Source organism: Hibiscus syriacus, unplaced genomic scaffold (assembly GCF_006381635.1).
Source record: "Hibiscus syriacus cultivar Baekdansim isolate YM2019G1 unplaced genomic scaffold, ASM638163v2 tig00110160_pilon, whole genome shotgun sequence".
In the NCBI taxonomy this organism is placed as follows: Eukaryota; Viridiplantae; Streptophyta; class Magnoliopsida; order Malvales; family Malvaceae; genus Hibiscus; species Hibiscus syriacus.
This window is the reverse complement of record NW_024062608.1, coordinates 2579765-2605723: the sequence shown is the minus strand read 5'-3', so window position 1 is coordinate 2605723 and position 25959 is coordinate 2579765. Positions and strand designations below refer to the sequence as shown.

The window sequence follows — 25959 nt, the reverse complement described above, 5'->3', positions numbered from 1 at the left end:
GAGCAGCCAATCTTGGTGCAAGACGTTCAACAGCTAAGGCATGTTCATGTTGCTCATCAGACATATCAAAATCTGATATTTTAAAACAATAAAAAGGATTATAGAAATTAGCCACATTCATACCGTGCATATATGCACAACAACATCATTGAATTAAGGGTGGAGCAGCCCATAGGGAAAACCAAATGGCAAAGCAGCGATACGGAAATATTCCATTAAATGCAGCTTCAGACAATACACCAAAATATTCAGACAGATTTTCAAAAGCCTTGAATTTGCTGTCATAATTTTTTTTTCGAAAAAAAATAAATATTATTTTAAAAAATAATTATGACTTTAATTTGAAAAATAGCGGTTTTTAATTGATTTGGTTAAATTGAAAAGGAATCGCCATCGACCTTTGAAGTTAGGTAGGACGAATACCTAAAAAAAATTTTAAAAACAATTTTGAGAAAAAATATTTTAAGACAAAAATGATTTGCGTTTACAAAGATTCGATTTAATGGATTCGGGAGTTGGTTACATGTAGGGAAAGGTTAGTACTCCACATCACTTAAATTGATACTGTGTCGTTTATATTTTGTCGTAAATTGTGAAAATCGTGAATCAAATATAAAATTAAAGTATGATTCATTTATTGAGTTGCTTCGAATTATTTATATTGTTAGGGAAAATTCTTTAAGTCGAAAAGAAACTTCGAAATGAGCAATCTTCTGTCAAAAAAGCTATATCGTATATTTCTTATCAGTAAAAGAATATTTTCTCTTCATTGACTAAAAGACGCGAATCGAATAAAAATTGAAAATCGACATTTGCATTAAATAAAATAACTTGTTATCTAGAGAAACATGCATCGCGTTGTTTGATTTAAAATATGAGATGAATTAATTAACAAAATAAAGTTAATTTATTTCAAGTTCACATTTTGTTAAAATGCTATATCGGATCCTATTACTTCGGCCAAGTGAAACTTTCCACGCTCGTTCTACAAAATCGATGTTCTTGAAAATAATTGAATATTATACGATAGATAAAAACATGAAGGAAATAAATATTAAACAACAAAATAACAATATACATTTCCATACAATAATCATTGATAATATTTACTTAAAAATAATACATACACGATATAAAATATTCATACATTAAATGACTAAAATAAAAATAAGTAAACATTTCAACCCAAAATACAAACAAAATAAGCACATGGTATAATTTTCGAGACCAAAATAATAATTTAACCAAACTCAAAGGGCTAAAATAGCTAAACAAAAAAATTTAAAGGCCTGAAACAGTAATTATAGACACTTAAAGGACTAAAAATAAACCAAAACTTAAAGCACTATAAATGAAAAAATAGAAAGTTAAGGGACCAAAATAGTAAAAATAGAAATCTAAAGGACTAAAATAGCCAAAATAGAAACTTAAGGACTAAAATAGTAATAGCATAAACTTTAAGGGTAAAAACAACAATTACAAATAAAACAGAGCCTAGATTGCAAATATTAAATAATACAAGTACTAAAAATAAAATAATCCATAAATAAAATTTAGGACTAAAATGAAATTTCACATAAACATTAAGGATCAAAAAGTAATTAAACCAAAATGCTAAAACAGTGACTAACATAATAAATTTACAAATCTTGTGGCCAAATTCAAACATCAACGAAAATACACAAAGCACGAAATTAGTGACTAAAAAGCAACAATATAAAACATGGTGACCAAATTCAGAAAATAACAGTTGTAGCATAATATATAATAATAGGACCAAATTGCAACATATACAAAACGAGAGCTCGAATTAAAAAGAAACTAACATTCTATTAATGACTAAAATAGAGGATTACAAGATCTGGAGGACCTTTACAATGAATAACGCATGCGCGAAAATGCTACTGGTCCCCCTAGAAAACGTCGTCGTTTGGTGTCCCCTATTAAAGCTTGAAAACACGCCCCAAAATCTCATCAGTCTCATTTGCTTCTCCCTTTTTTTCTAAATGAGAGAGAAAGAGAGAGAGAGAGAGAGAGAGAGAGAGAGCTCCCAGCTTCCGGCAACTCTGTTGTGTCGGCCTCCGTCGACCGACGACGACCACCATCCATCGGCGTCGGAGAAAAGAGAGGAAGACGTCAATTTAAGCGTCTTCTCGCCGTGGATGTGGGTCTGAGCCTAGTTTGGCAAAAAAAATGGCTCAAACGCCATAGATCTACGGCTCCGATAACCCAGAGCTTTCATCAGAGATCGACCAAGGTAAGCCCCTTCTCACTCTCTTTTTTTGTATTTTTCTCTTCAAATCTCTCTTCTAAGCTCCCTCTCTCTCCCTCTATTTTTTAATTTTCTCCCAGAATCCCGAATGATCTTGGTTCTTCTCTTCCTTCTATTTTTATGTTCCTCTTGTGATTGTTGATTGTTGAAGGATTTGTGGTCATCGAGAATATAGGGTTTGATTACCCTATATTTTATTTGACACGGTAAGATTACATTGGGATTTTGTTGAGATTTTTATTATTTTCTTTTTTGATTTTCACTGTTTTTTGCTGACATGGATTTGTTGTCACTGTTGGGGGTCACTGTGGATGATAACCTTGGGCGAGAACACTCGGCGGCGGTCGGCTTAGGCGTACGGGGAGAGGGGCAGTGCAGTGCACGCGTGGCTGGGATGGTGAAATGTCACTAGGTGCGGCTTGATATTTTAGGGTTTTAAAACCCTAATTACACTGGATCGGGTTAAATTTGGGCCTAGTTCAGGTCAGTTAGGGTCCCGGGTTTGCTACTAGGTTGCTGGGCTGTTGGCTTTGGGTTGTATTGATGTAATCTGCTGGGCCAACTTGTAATGGGCTTGAGTTAGTGCAATGGGTTGGCCTGCAAACAAAATGTAAATGTAATATTAATAAAAAAAATAATAATAACAACAATAATAGTAATAACAAGTAATATAATAATAATATATTAAAATTAAATTAAATAAATAATAAAAAAAAGACTCGGACAAAAACGGTTGTCTACATTCACGATATGCATTTTTTGCCATGTATGTCATCTAAATGGAAGGAAAAAAAATGTGATTCAACCAAGACTTGCATAACTAAAAACTTCAAGAGCATTAAAAAGAAGCTTAGCACATTATAACAAAATATACCAGGAATAAGTACCAGCTTTTATGACTAAATTTTCTACTTCACACCTGTATGTTTATTGCACTGAATGACAGAGATTCTCAAACCATGATCAAACTTATATACATTATATAAATATACACATAAAGGTCTAAAATAAGACTCATGAGCAGTTCTGAGAGTTGCTTTACAGCCAAACAATTAGCCATCAACTCTTAACGTACTCATGAGGCAGAAAGGGAGCATTTCCCATGCCTGTGTCAAAGCAAACAAACTTACCTATACAGGGTTCGTTATCCAAGTCTCAGAGATATCAAACTTCAACGGATTTGGAAACCACAATGCAAAAAGAAATTGATAGATCCTTTATAGCAACCATAAAGGATCAAAATATAAGTTACTTCATTTTATTATCCACTGATTTAAAAAAAAATTACACCATTCTATAATCAATGATCAGTTATCAATATCAGCTACGCATTACAAAATCTAGCAACAGAGTTAATCAAATAAAATTCAAAATTTGCAAAAGAACAAAAAGAAAAAGAAATTGCACATAAAAAAAACAGAAGGTAGAAATTAAGTAACAAGAATTCAGCTTGTTTTAAATGTTCATTATTCTAATTTAATTAGCCCAATAATAAAAAAAATTAGAAATTAAGTAAATTACCATCAAAATCACCAACATCGGGAATCGGGAAATCGAGCCAAGATTCTGGATGCATCGCCATATCCCGGCTATTTGACATAACTGACACCAATTTTCTTTAATATTCCCTTTCTGACACCGTTTGACCAATATTTCCCGAAGTAGCACCCTTTCTGCTGAGCTGGCGAAAGGCGCGTCACCGGGGACACGCTTTACCCGTGTTTTCGCTGAGTTGGATGCCACGTGTGGAAGGCGCATCCCCGGGGACGCGCTTTTCGCCAGCTCGACTGCCACGTATTTTGTTTAATAATAAATATTTTATTTTTATTATTATTATAAATTAATAATATATTATGTAAAATGTTTCGATTATAATGTAAGAATTATCAAATGTATTTTGTTAATGTGTGTTAAAGGTAGAGTGAATTATCTACATTAATATGATATAACAATATATGAAAACCAGTTTTGATTTTATTGTAGTTATAGGAAAAATGTATGAAATTATAATATTACACATATGGTTATATTATTATTTTTGATTTTGATTATCGATCTATTAATTTTATCAGTTAATTATTTAAATGTTATCAATATAGTCATCTCATATCAATATTTAACGAAAATATTGATGCATAAGTTAATAAATTAGTATAATTACATATTTAATCTTCAAGACTTACATATTTTATGAAATTAGTCTTATTGAAAATTTAATTTAATAAATTTAATCCTCCAATCAGAACATGAAATGTGTCATCGTATACATAAATTTTTTAATAACTTTTAATTTGTTTAATTTAATATTTTTCTCTACTTAGAAGGTGGAATTATTATTATATTTTAAAAAAATTATAACTAATAATATTAATTATTATATTAAATATATTAAAAATATTTATGTATTTAAAAGTTAAAAAAATTATTAGGTGTACATACATTGACAAATTATATAAATGCAATAACATTAAATTATTAGAAACAAAAACATTCATTTAAATACAATATTAATTACATAAGAGTTAACGGTTATATGATGATAACAGAGCTGGACATTTTTTTCTATTGTGCCCGATGTTTCTGCAATGCCCACATCGTTTTTGTTCTGTTGACTTCTCCCGAATATCCATATCACAATATATTCTAGTAGATTTTGGACGACCTGAGTCCCTCAATAGCAATGGATCTGGTACAATTGTAAGCCAAGTTTGAATCTCATTTGGGTCTCTTTCGTTTCTTATGGGCGGAAACTCAAATTCATATACCTTGAATACTTGTGAAAGTTGGTATACGAGATCAACATAATTTTTGTAGTCCAAATGCGAATGTGAGCAAGCAGCAATGACATGAGAGCATGGATATTTGAGTGCTTGAAAGAAACCACAATCACACCACCTCTCTTGCAGATTAACTCTGAAAGAGTTAGCTTCAATCCCTTACAGCGGACGTGGCATTTCGGTTACACGAAACAATTCACGGGTGCGAGAAAAATTTGTAACTAACATCCCATTTGATGCAGCCACTTTTTTCTGTAAATCAACTACTAGTCTTGGGTGGTAAATATGTCAGTTTTGCATCCAAGTAAGAGCTTGTCCACCGAGCTTTGCAAAGAGTTGACCCAAACGAAAATAAGTCGTTTTAACCAACGCCGTGACTGGTAAATGACGCACCCCCTTTAAGGTTGAATTTATTGCTTCAACCAAGTTTGTTGTCATATGACCATAGCGATACCCCCCGTCATATGCATTTGTCCACATTTCTTTGCTGATGTCCATAATGTACTCGCACCCCTTCTTATTTTTGCCAAACAGCTCTTGTAGCATCGACTCAAACCTTTGAGGTAAGAGTTCGTAACCTAAGCCATTAAGAATATGTAATAGTTAATATGAAGTATAAATAAGTAATAAGAAATTGATAGAAAAATTGGGAAAAAGTAACATACCCATCCGCACGACTAACTGACGTTCATCGTTATTCTTGTATTTTCCGTAATAGTTTGCAGCAATATGATGGACACAATAACGATGTTGAACATGTGGAGGTCTATAAATTGTACCCAAAGAGTCCATTGTTGCTTTTATCCCGGCTCCTCGGTCTGAAATAATGCATACTTGTTCCCTGGTGACAACATGAAAACGTAAATTTTTAAAGAAAAAAGCCCAAGACTCAGTGTCTTCTCCTTGAACGAGGGCAACGCAACAGGAAGAATATTGCGGTTTCCATCTTGGACCACAGCCAATAATAAAACTTGCTTGTATTTCCCATACAAGAAAGTACCATCAATTTGGACAACTGGTTTACAGTACTTGACTGCATTAATACACTGAGGGTAAGTCCAAAAGACACGGTAAAATTGGCAGCGATCGCGAACCATTCGATCATTCACGTAATGATGTTGAGTTTCAAACTCAACAATTGTCCCGGGATTAAGTCTTTGCACAACATGAAACCAACTGGGCAGCTCGTTGTAAGAGGAATCCCATTCGCCATGAAGTTTGCAAATGGCATTCTGTTTTGCCAACCACGCTTTTTTATATGAGACAATATACCCATATTGTGACTGTATAGCAGAAATCAACACTGCAACAGCTATATGAGAGCTTTGCTTCACAATGGGCATGATTGCTTGACAAATAATGTTGGAGTCCAAGTTGGGATGATCCTGGTTTATACCTGTTGCACAACATGTATGAGGATCGTTGTATCTGGTTAGTTCCCATAAGTTGTTCTTCCTCTTCCTCTTTGATACACGGACCATCCATTGACATCCGTTGTCACGTTGGACACAGTAGCAGACATATTTCTCCGTTTTAGATCGATCAAATCGGGACTGAACTGAGTTACGAATATTGTAACTCTTTATTGCCATCATTGCTTCCTCCTTCGATGCGAACTCCATTTCAATATGTAAATTACCGTCATTGACTGATGATTGAAGTCCATAGTTGCCAACATCAGGAAGATCTGGAAATTCAGGCTCATACATTGCATCATAATCAGCCTCATACATATGTGCAGGAAGTTCGGCTGGAGTTGTATTTATCGGAACGTCATCCTCGTCATCATCAGAATGTACGTTAAACTGTGGTGAGTCAGGTTCAACGAATAATCCCGTTTCAACACCATCTGCACCTGGCTCCCGAAGAGGTTCTTCTGGTAGAGATGAGGGTTCCTCCGATAATCTAATGTTGAGGTCAAATAAGTTCCCGCTTGCGTGTCCTCTCCTTGAACTTGAGGCCATTGTATCATGTGGGATGTGAATAGACTATCGTCTCGTTGGCATTTCCATATGTAAGTCGAAAACATTGGCAGATGAATGTCTGCCCCTTGAAGTAGAAGAGATGTTGCCATATGGATTATTGGTGAAGCCACGTGGGTTTAGATCATAAGCAGTTGCAGATGAATGCCTTCCTATTGAACTTGATGGCATGGTATCTGGCGTTGGATCCTCCATTAATGATGTGAAATCATTACAGATCAGTTGTGTCGGGCTATTAACTTGATCAGTTTGATATGCAATGCCAAAGTGAGAGGAATATGATAGACCACGAGTTACATGAACCTCAATAAAAGTGGCATACATTTCAATAAGAGATTGTGAACTCCCCATATGAGCATCAACCATCATAGAAACATCATCATTGTTTGAAAGTTGAAATGATGTATACGTGAGCGGAAAAAGTTCAGTAGGAAATCTGTATTGAAGTGAAGATAGTCTTCTCTGGCCTGCTACACGAATCTTTAACGAAATTTTTGTGATTAACTCCTCAATTGTGATGTTTCTCTTCAAGGTTAAGGGGATATAATGATTTGACTCAAAAATAACCCCCTCTTCAGCTTCCTTAATTAGTCCATCATACAAAACAACAGCAGAAAGATGACTCATTTTCAGAGAATTTGAGAATTTAGAGTTTGGGAATTTGAGAATTTGAAAGCTTGTGAACTGAAGTTTGTTTTGAAAGTTTATAATATGTTACATATAATAGTGTCTATAATCGGAGTACTATTCACATGAAGGCGCGTTCCCGGGGGCGCACTGTTGAAACATTTTAATATTTCGATATAACAAATTAAGTTAAATGGATTTTAAGATTTTCCAAAATGATTTTCTAAGTATATTCGATATAACTATTCGAATATCAAAACATTACTCCAAATATTTCAAAAATCATTTTTAATCCTTACTGAAGTGTAAAATTAAGTTTTAATCATAAAACAATTTTAAAATAATTTTATAAAGTATTTCGAACCAATTCAAAGCCAAAAATTACATATTGCTCAGAGGGAACCGATTCCCCCCCATAGGAGGAACCGATTCCCCCCTGAATGGTTTGGCTCCGAGATTTCCAGAATGCTCGGAGGGAACCGATTCCCCCATAGGGAGGAACCGATTCCCCCCTAAACATTTTTGTTCTGAGAATTCCAGTATGCTCGGAGGGAACCGATCCCCCCCCAAGGGGGTACCGATTCCCCCCTATTCAACGGTCGAAATATTTGAATTTTACACTTAGGGAACCGATTCCCTATGAGGGGAACCGATTCCCCCCACGCTCCAAGCTGTTTTATTAAATGTTTTCACACTAAAACGGCTATAATATCTTCTCTAATCATCCCCAACGTTCAGAAGTGATCCAAGGTGTATTTAAGCAAGCTTAGAAGCCATTGATCAGGAACAAGAACATCAAGCAACTAGAATCAAGAGAGAATCAAAGAGAAAGCATCAAACCTCAAGTTTGAGCATTTCAAGCCTATTTTCATTCATATTCATTTTGCTTTCAAGAACACTTTTTGTGCTCAATTGTATTCATCTTTGAGTGTTCTTTTCTTGTTCTAGAATTGTGCAAACATCTTACCTTGTGAGGTTTTCTTGTAAGTTTGCAAATTTGTAATCTTCTCTTTGAGAAAAGAGTGTTCTCAAGAGTTGGGGTATACTCTTGAGGGAATTGTAAGGTTATCTCTTTGGCCTCAAAAGAAAGAACAAATTAGTGAATTTGTTAGAAAATCCTTAGTGTGGATAGCTAAGGTAGTGGACGTAGACTTTGTTTGAGAAAGTCGAACCACTGTAAATCGCTGTGCAATTACTTTCAATTTTCTGCAAAAGCTTCCACAAATTTTTATTGCCAATTCACCCCCCTCTTGGCCAATTTCGTCATTCGATTAACTCAACAATTGGCATTAGAGCCTAACTCATTTGAGGTTTTATCGCCTCTTGAGTCGATTCGGGAAGAGTTATATCGATTATTAAAGTCATCAATGGCCTCCGCTTCAAACTTCGACTCCGGTCTCGATTCGATGCCCGTCAACAAGCCTCCTTTCTTCAATGGAGCTAACTACGCCTATTGGAAGAATAGAATGATGTACTTCATTCAAGCAAGTGACATGGGAGCATGGAATGCCGTAGAAGAAGGATACATTAAGCCTATCACTCATCCAAGGTTGTGGAGTGAAGGAGATACAAAAATGTTCCAGCTCAACTCTAAAGCCATCCTATTATCTTTTGTGCTCTTGGACCAGATGAATACAGAAGAGTTTCATCGTGTACAACCGCCAAAGAAATATGGGACAAGCTTCAAGTCACACATGAAGGTACCGATGAGGTAAAGAAATCAAAAATTAGTATTCTAACGCATAGCTATGAAAATTTCAGGATGAAACCAAATGAAGACATCAAAGCTATGACGGATAGATTTTCAACGATTGTCAATGGTCTCAAATCATATGGAGAGATCATCTCAATGAAAAGCTTGTGAGGAAGTTAGTTACTCCCTCCCAAAATCATGGCAATCAAAGAAGACGGCAATCATCGAGTCTAAGGACCTATCGTCCTTAACTCTTGAAGAACTTATCGGTTCACTCCTCATGAGATGATGCTTGAAGATGAGGTGGACCTTGATAAAGTTGAAGAGACACCAAAGGAGAAGGAGAAGAAGAAAAAACATTGGAGTTGCTCTCAAATCCACAAAATATGAGAGTGATTCTAATGATGATGATGATGACGAGGAAATGGCATTATTTGCCAACGGTTCAGAAAAATGATGAGACCTTACCGAGGAAGAAAATTCAAACGAAATGAAGGCTCAAAGATGAACCAAAAGAGAAGGACCGATCATTTGCTATGAATGCAAAAAGCCAGGGCATGTCAAATATGATTGCCCACAATTGAAGAAGAAGGGTCAATCAAAGAATAAGCACAAGGCTCATGTGGCTACATGGAGCGATGAAGAAGGTTCCGATGAAGAAGAACAAGAAGTAGCAAACTTGTGCTTAATGGCATTTGGGGAAGATTCTAAGGTAACCTCTAACTCATCTGATTTTGATGATTTATCTTATGATGATCTATTAGAGGAATATAATGGGTTGGCTTCGGATTATGAGAAATTATTTTTAAAATATAAAAATGATGTTTCAAAGTTGAAAAATGAAAATAAACTCATATCCAAAACCAACAATGATCTTGAAAGTAAAATCAAAGATTTGCAAATCAAACTAGAAGAGTTTGAAAAGAAAAATTTAGATTTGCAAAATTTACTTTCAAAGGTCGATGATGATCATCAAAAGAAAATTGATGATCTTAAAACTTCTTTTGATAAAGTTGGAACTAAACGTTTTGAAAAAGGAGAAAATTCAAAATCCAACTTTGTTAGAAAAGATTTTAGAAACTACAATCATAGATATCCTTAACGAACCTTAAATGGTAAAATCTTTAGAAGTATATGGGTTCCTAAAGGACTCATTACTACTAAAGATAAAGATATCCTACACAAATGGATACCTAAGGGAACTAGGATTTTGGAAACTAATGAATATGGACCCAAAAGAATTTGGGTACCAAAAATCAAAAATTAATCTATGTTTGTAGGGAAAGGAGCATTGCTACAAGGCACGGGAAACAAATTCAAATTCATGGTACCTTGATAGTGGATGCTCAAGACACATGACCGGAGACAAAAGCCGGTTCATAGAGCTTAACGTCAAAAATGGAGGAGAAGTGACTTTTGGTGATAATTCAAAAGGTCACATTGAAGGTATTGGTACAATAGGTAATACATCTTCCATACAAATTAAAAATGTTTTATATGTGAATGGATTAAAGCATAATCTATTGAGTATTAGTCAATTATGCGATAAATGATTCAATGTCTTATTTGAAATTAATGGTTGTAAAGTTATTGACATTGCATCTAATCGGATTATGCTTATTGGTCATAGAATAGGAAACATTTACATGGTGCATTTAGATTCTATTGGTATGACTAATTTATGCCTAGTTGCTAAGGATGAGCATGATAGTTGGTTATGGCATAGGAGACTAGGTCATGCTAGTATGAGTGTTTTGCAACGGCTAATTCAAGGAAACTTAGTAAGAGGGTTGCCTAAGCTTAAATTTGATAATGATAAAATCTGTGATGCTTGTGCTAAAGGAAAACAAAAACGAGTTTCTTTTAAATCTATTAATGATGTATCAACTAGTAGAGTATTACAATTGATCCATTTAGATCTTTTGGGCCAACTAGAACTACTAGCTTGGGAGGAAAACATATGCATTTGTCTTGGTAGATGACTATTCTAAATACACTTGGGTTCTATTCTTAAGTACTAAAGATGAAGCATTAGAAAATTTCATCACATTTTCAAAAATAATCCAAAATGAAAAAGGTTACTCTATCACTAGTGTTAGAAGTGATCATGGAACTGAATTTGAAAATCTTGGATTTATTGAGTTTTGTAATTCTAATGGTATTAGCCACAATTTTTCAGCACCTAGAACCCCTCAAAAATATGGAGTTGTTGAGAGGAAAAATCGAACTTTAGAAGAAATGGCTAGAACCATGCTTTGTGAAAATAATTTGCCAAAATATTTTTGGGCGGAAGCCACAAATACCGCTTGTTATGTTGTGATCGAGTAATGATTAGGCCAATTTTAAAGAAAACTCCATATGAAATTCTCAAAAAATAAAAGCCTAACTTAGCTATTTTCATCCTTTTGGATGTAAATTTTTGTTTTAAACAACGATAAAGAAAATCTTGGTAAATTTGATGCTAAAAGTGATGAAGGAATTTTTCTGGGTTATTCCTTAAATTCTAAAGCTTATCGTGTATTTAATAAAAGAACTTTAGTTGTAGAAGAGTCTATACATGTTGTTTTCGATGATAATCCCCTTCCGAGGAATGATTCTTCTGTTAATGATGATGTAGGTATTGTACAAGCAAATGACGTTAGAAATGACGTTGGAAAATCATCATCAAAGGAAGAAACAAAAGATGAGGAAACTCATGATCCCCCGAGAATCCAACCATTGAAGAAAGGGAAGTATCTTTTCCAAGAGAGTAAACTATGTCAAGGATGGTGAAATTATAGGTGATCCATCAAAAGGGGTAACTACTCGATCTTCTCTTAGAAATATCTGTAATTATGTTGCATTTATTTCATGCATAGAGCCTAAGAACATCAAAGAAGCATTAAAGATGAACATTGGATTATGGCTATGCAAGAAGAATTAAATCAATTTGAGAGAAGTAAAGTATGGACATTAGTTGAAAGGCCTAGTAATAAATCTACTGTAGGTACTAGATGGGTTTTTAGAAATAAACTTGAAGAAAGTGGTAATATAGTGAGAAACAAGGCTAGACTTGTTGCTCAAGGGTATACTCAAGAAGAGGGCATAGACTACGATGAAACATACGCTCCCGTAGCTAGGATGGAAGCAATTAGAATGTTATGGCATTTGCATGTTTCAATGAATTTAAATTATATCAAAGGATGTTAAAAGTGCATTTTTAAATGGTTTTATAAAAGAAGAAGTGTACGTGGAACAACCTCCAGGTTTTGAAGATTCAAATTTTCCGGATCATGTTTTAAAATTGACAAAAGCTCTTTATGGTTTAAAACAAACTCCTAGAGCTTGGTATGAAAGATTGTCAAATTTTTTAATTGAAAAAGGGTTTAAAAGGAAAGGTTGACACTACATTGTTTTTAAAGAGAAAGGTAAAGATTTATTAGTAGTTCAAATTTATGTTGATGAATATTTGGTTCTACTAATGATGTTCTTTGTCAAGAATTTTCTAAGCTAATGCAAAGTGAGTTTGAGATGAGCATGATGGGGGATCTCTCATATTTCTTGGGGCTCCAAATCAAGCAAAGAAAAGATGGTATCTTCATCAATCAAGCTAAGTACGTCAAAGATATGCTCAAGAAGTTTGGACTGGAAAATGGGAAACCTCATAACACTCCAATGAGCTCTTCAACAAAGCTTAACTTAGATGAAGGAGGTAAATGTGTAGATGTTAAATTATATAGGTCAATGATTGGCTCTTTGCTTATCTAACTGCAAGTAGACGGACATTATGTTTAGTGTTTGCTTATGTGCTAGATTTCAATCATGTCCTAAGGAATCACATTTACTAGCTGTTAAGAGAATCTTTAGATACCTTAAGGACACTCCTAGTTTAGGACTTTGGTATCCTAGAGACTCTAGCTTTAGCTTGCATGCTTTTCTGATGCGGATTATGGAGGATGCAAATTAGATAGGAAAAGCACCTCCGGGTACTTACCAATTCCTTGGAAATATGCTGATTTCTTGGTTTTCAAAGAACAAAATTGTGTTGCATTATCTACCACTGAAGCCGAATACATTTCAGCTGGTAGTTGTTGTGCACAAGTTTTATGGATGAAACAACAAACTTTTTGATTATGGAATTGAAGTAAGTACCATTCCTATCAAGTGTGACAATACTAGTGCTATTTGTCTCACTAAAAATCCCATCCAACACTCTAGAACTAAACACATTGAATAAGACATCACTTCATTAGAGACCATGTCACTAAGGAAGATGTAGTTCTAGAATTTGTTGATACTTTGCACCAATTAGCGGATATCTTTACAAAACCCTTAGACAAGGAAAGATTTTGGACACTTAGGAGAGAATTAGATTTGACCAACCTATCTTCACTTAGTGTTTAAAATAATTTTAGCACTTTTAATAAATCTTGAAAAATGCTTATAATAATAATTTTTGATTGCATTCTTGCTATTAGTTAGGGGGAGTTGTGATTCTTAGTGAAAATTAATTTATGTTCAAAAATCAATTAAAGATTAATTTATTGTTTGAACATAATTAATGTTTGATATATGAGTTGCCAATACCACTAGAAAAGATTAATTTAGCATTTTGTGCTTAAAAAATCGGATTTTAGCATTTTGGTGCAGAGGGAATCGATCCCCCCCTGAGGGAACCGATTCCCCTTTGAAGGGGAACCGATTCCCCCCACAGGGGAATCGATACCCCCCTGGGGTTCTGTTAAAATCGGGCAGAACACCCCAAAATCCCAAAACCCTCTTCTCTCCCTCTCTTCCGCCGTTTTTCACCTCCTACACCCTCAAATCTCCATTTTTGTCTCAAATCGACGATATTAATCGGAATTTACTTCAAATATCATCTTCTAAACCTGTTGAAATCATTAAGTCGTGCAAACAACATCTAAATCCCCTCAATCTTCATCTTTCAAGGTAATTTTTCTAAACTCTCTATTTCATTATTTTGAACATAGGATTAGTTGTAATTAGTTCTAGGTTGAAATAGTGATCGGGCATTGCTTATTTAGGGATTAGAAACTAGATGTTACAACTAATTTCATCAAAAACACAAGAATTTTTCAAAAAATTTTAAATTTTCGAAATAAAAAAAAAATTGTTATTTTTCAAATTATTGTGTTTTGATTAAATTATGTTGTTGTTATGAAAAACTATACATATATTGTTTCTCAAAACCATATTTTTCAAAAGTTTTTCAAAAACTTTGCCCATTAGGATTGATTTAGAGAATCTTGAAATATTGAGGACTCATTTGAGTTTTGGGATTAATTGAATTGCATACATCTGTTTTAAAATTGCAGGTTATTCTATCTATTCTGATTTCCTTCACCATGTCAAATCCTAAACGTCCTAGGTATTCATCTAGTCGTTCTAGTCGTCAACCAAATCCTCCTCCTATTCCTCAAAATCCTATTCCTAATCCCAATCCCATTGATCCTAACTTGACTATTCAAATTTCGTGTTTTAATCATCCTGGGTCTAGAAATCACCGATATTGGTATTATCAATATTTCGATTCTTACAAAATCCGGGAAGAACGTATTCCTTCTCATCAAGCTATGATAGCTATCAATTTTAAATATCTTCCCATTTTACAAGAATGGAAATTTGATAAACTATTTGATCTTGAACCCATCGTTTACCATCAACTTGTTCGTATATTCTACTCTAATGCCGTTTGTATTAAAAATCAAGATGAAACCGAAACCATAGGAATTCGTTCCTACCTCCTAGGACAATTCTTATATATTGACCCGGCATATATAGCCAATACATTTGGATTAGATAATGATGGTATTTCGAATGAAAAACAAATTTTAGGTTCTCGTTATAAAAGAAGAGATAGTGCGAGTGTCTTAGACCTACATGAGCGTTTTCTTCATCTAATGATTTCTTGGTGGTTTCGACCATCCGGAGGTCGTTATTATACTCTTAGAGCTTTGGATCTTTGGTGGTTACATTGTTTCGAAAACCGTATTAAAATTAACCTACCTCAGATTATTTTTGCTGAAATTGTTGAAACCGTAAATCTTGTTCCTAACAAGAAACTTTGTTCATCTCTAGTTTACGGTTGCTTTTTGAGTAATATGTTTTCCAAAGCTGGGCTTAGAGTCGGTCTAGATGCCGTTTTTCCTCTTAAGAAAAACAAATAAATCTTTCATTAACGAGAGCGGGATGGGTAAAGAACAAAGAAACGGTGAATGGGTTCGATCTTCTACTCCGGGAGCTAGTTCTTCACAAGCTCCACCCGAAGCTGACGAAGATCCCGAGCTTGAGCAATTAATGCAAGATATCGATGAAGCCGAAGATGAGCCTGATCAGCCTGAAGAGCAGCCCGAGGAGCAAGCACAACAAACGCATCAAATGCCTCCATATTTTCAATCCTTTATGGAGACATTCGATTTCCGATACGCTACCATGGACTCGCGCTTTTCCTCTATAGAGTCTCATTTATCCACAATGGGAGCTCAACAATTAGAGATTCTTCGGGAGATGCGTGCAAACAATGAATCAACCAACGCTCGTATCAATGAACTAACTCATGAAATGGCTGCTATGCGAGCCCGTTTTCCTCCTACCGATCCGGATGCTTGATTTTATGTTTAGCTTTAAAAACTTTGAACAAAATGAATATTGTTTCAACATTTTGAATTGTTTGATTTTGTGGATTGTTGGATTTTGGATTTATGGATAGTGTGAACTTATGTTTGGTGTGTTTTATTCGTTTTTGCATCATTTACATCATCATTAGCAATATGACCAATTTTGCCATATCACATTATTTATGAATATTGATTTATTAAACTAATGGCTAACCTCTCTTTTGATTGTGATCTTAGCAGCTTAAGCTTATAATTAATAAATCAATTGGCTAAATAATTTCAAAACCTTGTTTTACAATGTCTTTTTGATTTAACAAAAAGGGGGAGAAGAATATGTGTTAAAGTAAGGGGGAGTAATTTCAAAACTTGATTTCAAAAATCTTAAAATTACTAAAATGTTTTGTTATATCAAAAAGGGGGAGATTGTTGAAACATTTTAATATTTCGATATAACAAATTAAGTTAAATGGATTTAAGATTTTCCAAATGATTTCTAAGTATATTCGATATAACTATTCGAATATCAAAACATTACTCCAAATATTTCAAAAATCATTTTTAATCCTTACTGAAGTGTAAAATTAAGTTTTAATCATAAAACAATTTTAAAATAATTTTACAAAGTATTTCGAACCAATTCAAAGCCAAAAATTACAGATTGCTCAGAGGGAACCGATTTCCCCCCATAGGAGGAACCGATTCCCCTCTGAATGGTTTGGCTCCGAGATTTCCAGAATGCTCGGAGGGAACTGATTCCCCCATAGGAGGAACCGATTCCCCCCTAAACATTTTTGTTCCGAGAATTCCAGTATGCTCGGAGGGAACCGATCCCCCCCAAGGGGGTACCGATTCCCCCTATTCAACGGTCGAAATATTTTGAATTTTACACTTAGGGAACCGATTCCCTATGAGGGGGAACCGATTCCCCCCACGCTCCAAGCTGTTTTATTAAATGTTTTCACACTAAAACGGCTATAATATCTTCTCTAATCATCCCCAACGTTCAGAAGTGATCCAAGGTGTATTTAAGCAAGCTTAGAAGCCATTGATCAGGAACAAGAAACATCAAGCAACTAGAATCAAGAGAGAATCAAAGAGAAAGCATCAAACCTCAAGTTTGAGCATTTCAAGCCTATTTTCATTCAATATTCATTTTGCTTTCAAGAACACTTTTTGTGCTCAATTGTATTCATCTTTGAGTGTTCTTTTCTTTGTTCTAGAATTGTGCAAACATCTTACCTTGTGAGGTTTTCTTGTAAGTTTGCAAATTTGTAATCTTCTCTTTGAGAAAAGAGTGTTCTCAAGAGTTGGGGTATACTCTTGAGGGAATTGTAAGGTTATCTCTTTGGCCTCAAAAGAAAGAACAAATTAGTGAATTTGTTGGAAAATCCTTAGTGTGGATAGCTAAGGTAGTGGACGTAGACTTTGTTTGAGAAAGTCGAACCACTGTAAATCGCTGTGCAATTACTTTCAATTTTCTGCAAAAGCTTCCACAAATTTTTTATTGCCAATTCACCCCCCTCTTGGCCAATTTCGTCATTCGATTAACTCAACACGCACCTTCCATTATTTTGTCAGAGAATATGTTATCATTGGCCTATTATGTCATTCATGTCCCTCGGGGACACTAGATATATCAGTACCTATTATTTCACTATTCACATGAAGGCGTGTTCCCGGGGGCGCGCCTTCCATTATTTTGTCAGAGAATATGTTATCATTGCCCTATTATGTCACTCATGTCCCTCGGGGACACTAGATATATCAGTACCTATTATTTCACTATTCACATGAAGGGGCGTTCCCGGGGGCGTGCCTTCCATTATTTTGTCAGAGAATATTTATCATTGCCCTATTATGTCACTCATGTCCCTCGGGACATTATCATATCAGTACCTATTATTTCAGGGACTTGAAGGCGTGTTCCCGGGGCGCGCCTTCCATTATTTTGTCATAGAATATGTTATCATTGCCCTATTATGTCACTCATGTCCTCGGGGACACTAGATATCAGTAAATAGGTAAATTATAACCAAAATTTAACTTCTTTTGAAAGTTCAGCAAGTTAAGAAAACTTAAATTAAAACGTTATGTGAAGTTTGAATAAATTAGATAAAATGTTTGGATAAATGAATAAATGTGAAGTGATAAGTTGATTGTGACATTGAAATTGTATGGAATAGCATTGAAATGTGACTTGAATAAATTGCCAATTCACCCCCCTCTTGGCCGATTTCGTCGATCGATTAACTCAACAAAAGTTGATTTTAATGTATACGTTTTAATATATATGTAATGATAAAATCATATGTATGGATAAATTTAATTTCAATTTAAGTATTGTGAACTATAATTGGATATAACTTTTAATTTCGAATACAATTGGAATATTAAGTTGAAATTTAATGTTAAATTTCGAATACTATAATTTATATTTTAAATTTAAATTTCGAATAATATATTTTATTTTTATTTTAAATTTTGAATAATATAATTTGTATTTTAAAAACATTGATCAAACATTAATGTTAAATGTGAATAAAAAATAACATTAAAAATATGTATGTAACAACCATGAAATTTAAATAACATAACCAAATTACATAAATTCTGAAATATAATTATTTAAATAACATTAAATACAACTGGATCACCGATGTCGTATTCTCGAATGAGTTCCACATGGCGGTGGTGTCTATTTCGGAGGATTTCTTCGTGGAACTTGTTCTTCAGTCTCCTCATCTTCACTATCATCATCAGCAGCATTTTCTTCATTTGGTGAGATGAACGCTGAAGGGGCTGAAGGGCCTGTATAAAATGGAGATTGAGGTGTCTGCGGAGAAGCACCACCAGCCAAATAAGATGCATATGAACCATATGCTGGATCATTAAACATAGTCGTATATGCACCTCCATATGGTATAAAACCCTGCGGGCTAGGCATGTAACCTGGCGGGCTAGGAATGTAACCCTGCAGGCTCGGAATGTAACCCTGCGGGCTCGGAATGTAACCCTGCGGAGATGGCATATAAACTGGTGGGCTTGGCATATGAAGTGGAGGGCTGGGCATGTACCCCTGCGGCATCGACGAATAAGGATGTTGTGGTGGGACTGATGCAGAACCGGTAGCGCCTTCTCTCCGTCCACGCGTCGGGGGACGATGATATTGAGACGGTTGACGTCTTTCTCGGCGCCTAAGAATGTTAACCCCTCGTGCTTCCGCCGAAAGTAGAAACGGCTTCCCATTTTCATTAAACCAGTCCATATAGTTATCCGTAACCATATGACCAGTTTCAGCGTAATATTGTCGAGGGGCCAACAGTGTATATCAGTTCTCCCAAAGCGCAATCCAATCTCTGTGTCTCACCACCCAGTTAACATCTTTCTTTCCTCGTCTATCTATGTTATGCATGTCGTCTAAATTCCTAGGTGCTCCAGGAATATATTACGTACAACCATACTGACGGAGCACGCGATCAACTGGATGCCACTCAATAATAGCATAACATATAAGAGGTATAACCGATATCCATACCTCTAATGACCCACTAAGGTGGGGTGGGATGCAAGCTTTCACTTCATCGCTCGCATAAGGTATCCACTGAAACTGAAATATAAATATACAATTCAAATAAATAAAATATTCTAATTATATCTAGCATTTTAAATTAAAATATTAATAATTAAACAAATTTAAAAACATACCTCAGACCCAGCTTTCGTATCAATAAGTAAACGAATTTCCTCTAACCCAGTAGGTATACTTTTATGGTACTTTCTTTTCATTGACCACCTATGAAATATAATATAAACTAAATATCACCCTATTTAATTGAAAATATTTAAATCAAAATTTAGTTTGAAAATTACCTAAACAATAAGGGGAATACGTATGGTTCATTCACGATCGGGCATAAGAAAGGCATGCGGAACCACACCCATGATTGTAGAAGCAGAAGACATCTACCGATAGCAGTTTTCTTATAATTCGTCGCCCGACACATTTCTCTAAAGAGAAATGCCAAAACTGCAGCGCCCCAACTATATCTTCCAGCTTCATCAAAATCGATCAGATGCCGCAACCACATACAATGCACCTGGTTGCGAGATTTGTCGGGCATCAATATTCCTCCAATTATTCGTAGAATATATGCCCGAGCACATGCCTTTGCTTGATCCTCTGAAGCATTTTCATTTAAAACCTCAAAATTAGCTTTCAACCAAGATAAAGCTATTCTACCTCCATTAAACTCTGGCGGAGCAGCTCCAAGATAATCAATGCACATTGATTGCCAATCACCATCCGCCATACCACACATCATATTTCCGTCGACGGGAAGCCCCAGATGCATAGAGACATCCTCCAATGTAATTGTGGCCTCTCCACATGGAAGGTGAAAAGTGTGTGTCTCGGGCCTCCACCTCTCAATCAGTGCAGAAATTAGGACATGTTCGAGTTTGCAACCGCCTATAATTGTTGCAATATACCCGAACCCGGCAGAAGCCAAATATGGCAAAATACGTTCCGGTGTCGGTATACGTGGATTTTTAATAAAAGTCTCTAAAATACGATCAGTATCCTAAATAATATACATTATAAAAAATAAAAATTAATATAAATTCATAATAACTTTAAAATAAAAATAAATTTAAATATTAACATTAATTATAAAAAATATTACCATCGCTAAAATGTCTGGAGATATGATCAATATCCAATCGCAACAGCATTTCGTTTTCCATTATAACTGTAGATAAAACAATATAATTAGCAAAAAAAATTAATAATTCTAAATAAATAATAATTATATAAATATTATTTTAAAAAAAATAATATTTACATAAATATATTAATATAAAAAATAATAACTATTTAAAAAAATACTAACATAAAAATAAATTTCTTACCACTAATAACAAATTTAAAACTCAAATAGTTGGAGAATTTGAGTTATATAAAAGAGGAGAATATGATTTTGGTGTGAAGAATGAGGAAGGGTTGAGGGGGTTTATATAGGGGAGGAGGAGAGGTAGTTAGGAAAAACGGATGGGGGTATTTATGGCATTTAATGGAAGGCGCGTCCCCGGAGATGCGTTTTCCACACGTGGCAGTCGAGTCAGTGAAGGCGCGTCCCTGGGGATGCGCATTCCACACGTGGCATCCAACTCAGCGAAAACACGAGTAAAGCGCGTCCCCGGGGACGTACCTTTGCCAACTCAACAAAAAAAGTGTTACTTCGAAAAATATTGGTAAAACGATGTCAGAAAGAAAGAGAATATTAAAAAAAATTGATGTCATGTCAAATAGCCCCATATCCCTGGCGAAAGCAATCACTTCTTAGGTCACACCAACTGCGTATCCAATCGCGTATTTTTCAAGACCATCTTCCTCGGACGCAAACTGAAGGAAATTCGAAGCGAACTTAGTGAACTCCGAGACGTTTATATTACTAGACAGATGCGAGATTCCACTCTTGAATTTTCCACCAATCTCTGATAAATTATTACGGATTCCACCTATCAATTCCTCATCGGACAACTCATCCGGATCATCAGACGGCGACCCGAGGGATTTTGCCTTCTCAATCGGATGCTCGTGCTTTTGTTCCGTTGAATCGGGAGGAGGCGGAGCGAGGAAGGAAACAACGCCCCAGAATTGACGCGTTAGGCTTTTGGTGAACTCGGAGAGGTCGTCTTTGACGCCACGTGGAGTGTTGGGATCCGATGAGGCGTGGTTGGGATTTGATCGGATTCGGAATTCTGATTCAGGGCTGCATTGGTTTGATCCTCTTCGTCTTAGTCAAGCTTGAGCGAGTTAGCAATCAATCTAGCTAACCACGACATTTTTTCAACAGAGTTAATCAAATAAAATTCAAAATTTGCAAAAGAACAAAAAGAAAAAGAAATTGCACATAAAAAAACAGAAGGTAGAAATTAAGTAACAAGAATTCAGCTTGTTTTAAATGTTCAAATTAAGTAATACCATCAAAATCACCATCATCGGAATCGGGAAATCGAGCCAAGTTTCTGGATGCATCGCCATATCCTGGCGAAAGCAATCACTTCTTAGGTCACACCGACTGCGTCCAATCGCGTATTTTTCAAGACCATCTTCCTCGGACGCAACTGAAGGAAATTCGAAGCGAACTTAGTGAACTCCGAGACGTTTATTTTACTACAGATGCGAGATTCCACTCTTGAATTTCCACCGATCTCTGATAAATTATTACAGATTCCACCTATCAATCCTCATCGGACAACTCATCCGGATCATCAGACGGCGACCGAGGGATTTGCCTTCTCAACCGGATGCTCGTGCTTTCGTTCCGTTGAATCGGGAGGAGGCGGAGCGAGGAAGGAAACAACGCCCCAGAATTGACTAGTTAGGCTTTTGGTGAACTCGGAGAGGTCGTCTTTGACGCCACGTGGAGTGTTGGGATCCGATGAGGCGTGGTTGGGATTTGATCGGATTCGGAATTCTGATTCAGGCTGCATTGGTTTGATCCTCTTCGTCTTAGTCAAGCTTGAGCGAGTTAGCAATCGATCTAGCTAACCACGACATTTTTATGGTTTCTCCCTGAATTTGTATTGTAATCATAACTTGTATAGTTGGGAATACTTTTTCACAGGGTGGATAATAGGTAGAGGTGGATGCATTAGGGTAAACGGCACCGTTCATCCTCTTGCGGCACTGCTGTGTATCCATCACTATGCCATTTTTCTAAGAAAATAATCTAATTTGGTGGGATTTGTTTAAGATGTAGAAAATTTAGGACATTATAACATAAATACTATTTTTATTAATAATTTTTTTACATTAATATAATAAAATATTCTTTTTTATAATATAGCAATTATAAGGTATATTTATTTCTAAAGATCCTTAATTTGACAATGAAAACTTAATATTCTTGTTATCTATAGTGCTCAAACCTAAAACCTCTAATAATATTAACTATTCTATAACCACTGATATAATTTAGTTCTGTAAAAATATTTTAGATGCATAGATTTTGTTTTGACAAATTTACATGGTATGTATTCCTTCCTTAATAAATTCATATTCTAGATTATAATCAATTTCCAAAAATATGAGTTTATATATGAGTTATAATCCACTACACTGTAAAATTAACAGTTTTAGACTATTGTTATAGTCATTAGATTTAAATAAATAAATAACATATACTTAATTAAAATTTATAATCCATAAATAATATTTTTAAATCATAATAAAATAATATTTTTCTCTTTTTAGTTAGAGTTTAAGATTTAAATTTTATGACATAAAATTAGGATTTTGAGTTTATAGTTTTGAGCTTAGGGTACAAAGTTTAAGTTTAATATTTTGGTATTTGAGATCTAGGGTTTAGGTTTGGGGTTTGAGATTTAAATATTTGGGGTAAAAATATTATTTTATCGTGAATTAAAGAAATTTTTATTCCAATCCCAATAAATAAATGACTTAGATTTATTTAAAATTTGTAGACCATAAATAAATATCTTTTAACTTACAGTAAAGCAACATCTCTTGTGTCCCAATCTCAAATCCCAAATTTTAAAAATCTTACCTCAACCTTAACGAGTTGAACTCGAGACCTTAACGAGTTGAGTTTAGCGAAGTCCAACTCGACTCAATAAATTCGCAAGCAGCTTGTTAATTTTTTAATATAATTTTTAGTAGTTGTATTAAATAATTATTTATGAAAAAATTATTAATTTTCTAATAAAATTAAAAAATATATAATAAATTGAGAAAATTATTTTTTAATTTTGTGTATTTAATATTATACAATATCAAAACTAAGGTTGACAGTGTATAGTAACTGCTATCGGAAGACTGGCCAAGTTGAGTAATACAAGGTACTTGAGATGTGAGCACCACTTTTGTTACATGGTGGCATTCATAGCTCGGTTGGTTAGACCACGCTTTAGTAAGAGGGAGGTCTTGATTTCAACTCTCAATGTGAAAGCAATAGCAATAAATTTTTGTTCATGTCGCCTGCTCATCAATAAGAAAGCTCCGCAAGCAACTTACTGTGTCATAGAATAATATTAACGTTCCACTTTGAGATTGTTTTCGAAGAATCATATACGTTGTGTTGAATTGAACATAAGAAGAAGAAAAAAAATACTTTCAAAGAGAGGAATCATCAATAGTCAAAATTATTATTCCAACAATTTAAGTTGTTTAACATCCGTGTACATCCCTCCATTTGAGGTATACCAGGCCCGCACGATAATGAGTGTATGCCCCAGCAACAACCAAGACGTGAAATAGCTGATGGCTCTGCCCCGCAATGTCGAATTTCCCCGGCCATCGCTCCGGTATCCTTGTTGCATACACCAAACCTCCAGTACTATACAATATCCCCATCACAACCTCGTACCAGGAGGTATGAAATGCTTCGGGTTGGTGCCAGAACAAGGTAAGCTTCTGAACTATCGGTGCTACACCCGACGTCCCCATCCCGAAGAAGAGGATGCACAAAGTGTTCGTAATTCGGGTCGATGGAACCCTGGTGAGAAGGAAAACGAGATCGTCGCAACTCCGAGGATGGTTATGAATCCCAAGTATAGGTTTACAAAGAATGGTTCACATATGAAGGAGTAATACACAGGTGGGAAGAAGGAAGTCGAAATAGCGCAGCAATGCCGGCATAGTCTAGCCTGTGAACGATATATGATATGCGCTTGGAGTGGCACGACAAGAGGTGACACGCGCCGCTAGCTAATAGGCAAAACATCGCACCACCCAAGAAGGCGAAAAACGGCCATCGAGTTACGGTCTCACCATCAACGGCGTTTTTGCTTTCCGCATCCTCCTCCATACTCCTCTGCAATTATCTTAATATAAGTTAATGCGACAGCATGACCAAAACCTCAAATTCATGATCAAGTAATGAAAAACGATAAAAGAAAAAAAACACATACACTGGATTGATTCGTAGTGGAGAAACGGTCAGGCAAACAATTATAAAAGTTCGCCGATATTGCAGAGTGACGGAAGAGTATTCAGCTCGTCACTGAGTTAGTGTAAACTGGAGATATTCGGTAACGAAGGTAGGCATGTTAAGTTTCGGAATGCAATTTTTGCAAATCAGCCCTTCTTAATATCATGAATATCAACCTTCGGAATCTTGATTGCAGTGTATATGGTAAGGGAAAGGAAGAGAAGAACCCAATCAAATGCCTACAAGTTAATTGTCATACTCTTTAACATTATAATGGTACAAACGTAAAATGGGTTATAAACTTACGCCCAAACGTTCAAAGTCTCGTTGTGGATCGAGAAGGCACTGAGTAAAAGCTGCTTCATCGGCCATTCTGATCTATAATGGCCGATAATACTCATTGTCCCTCAAATATGCAGCAATGAGTGGTATTCCACCAGCTGATACTTCATCTTCTTCCATAATCTCTTCCCTTTCCCTTGCTTTGAAGAACTTTCTACGCATTTCTCCATTGTTTCACCACTCAAATTTACCTTCACAAACCTTTTACATATATTCCATGTTTCTCTGCTTTCAACCAAATGTCAGGTTAATAAAAAAAAAAAAACAAAAACCCAGAAAACCCCACGAAGTAAACATATGAAATATGGAGATAAAAAATGGCACCTGAAAAAAGAAAAAAGAAGAAGAAGGAAATTGAAGAATCACCAGCTGAGAATGGAGACCCAGGCGGGGATCCTTCTTTATATACGGATTAGAAGGCGAAATCTATTGAAATAAAGAGTCTACATATATATATATAGAAAGAAAGAGAGAGAGGAAGACAAACACCAGAAAGTATTTTTAACTTAAGCAATGAAAGGGAAGGAAAGTAGGAGAAAACCTGACCGCTAATACCTGAAGCAAGGCGAAGTCTTTCAAGTTCAAAGAAAAAAAAAGGAGAGAATAATTTGTGGAAATGAGAATTAAATAATGGAGAAATGACCATCCAACTCAGATGGTAAAGCGTAAGGTTCTTAATTTTGAGGTCGTGGGAT

General features: G+C 35.3%; 1 protein-coding gene and 1 pseudogene across 1 annotated transcript; both read right to left on the bottom strand.

Annotated features, from left to right (window-relative positions):
* On the bottom strand, positions 1 to 22463 carry LOC120216518. The gene is given in 4 exon segments (XM_039213912.1): positions 1 to 72; positions 21952 to 22013; positions 22016 to 22094; positions 22266 to 22463. Coding segments are annotated over 4 exon segments (378 nt in total). The 3' UTR covers positions 1 to 33.
* A 1696-nt stretch (positions 22464 to 24159) lies between these two features.
* Positions 24160 to 25481, bottom strand: LOC120216352 (annotated as a pseudogene).
* Positions 25482 to 25959: the final 478 nt, after the last annotated feature.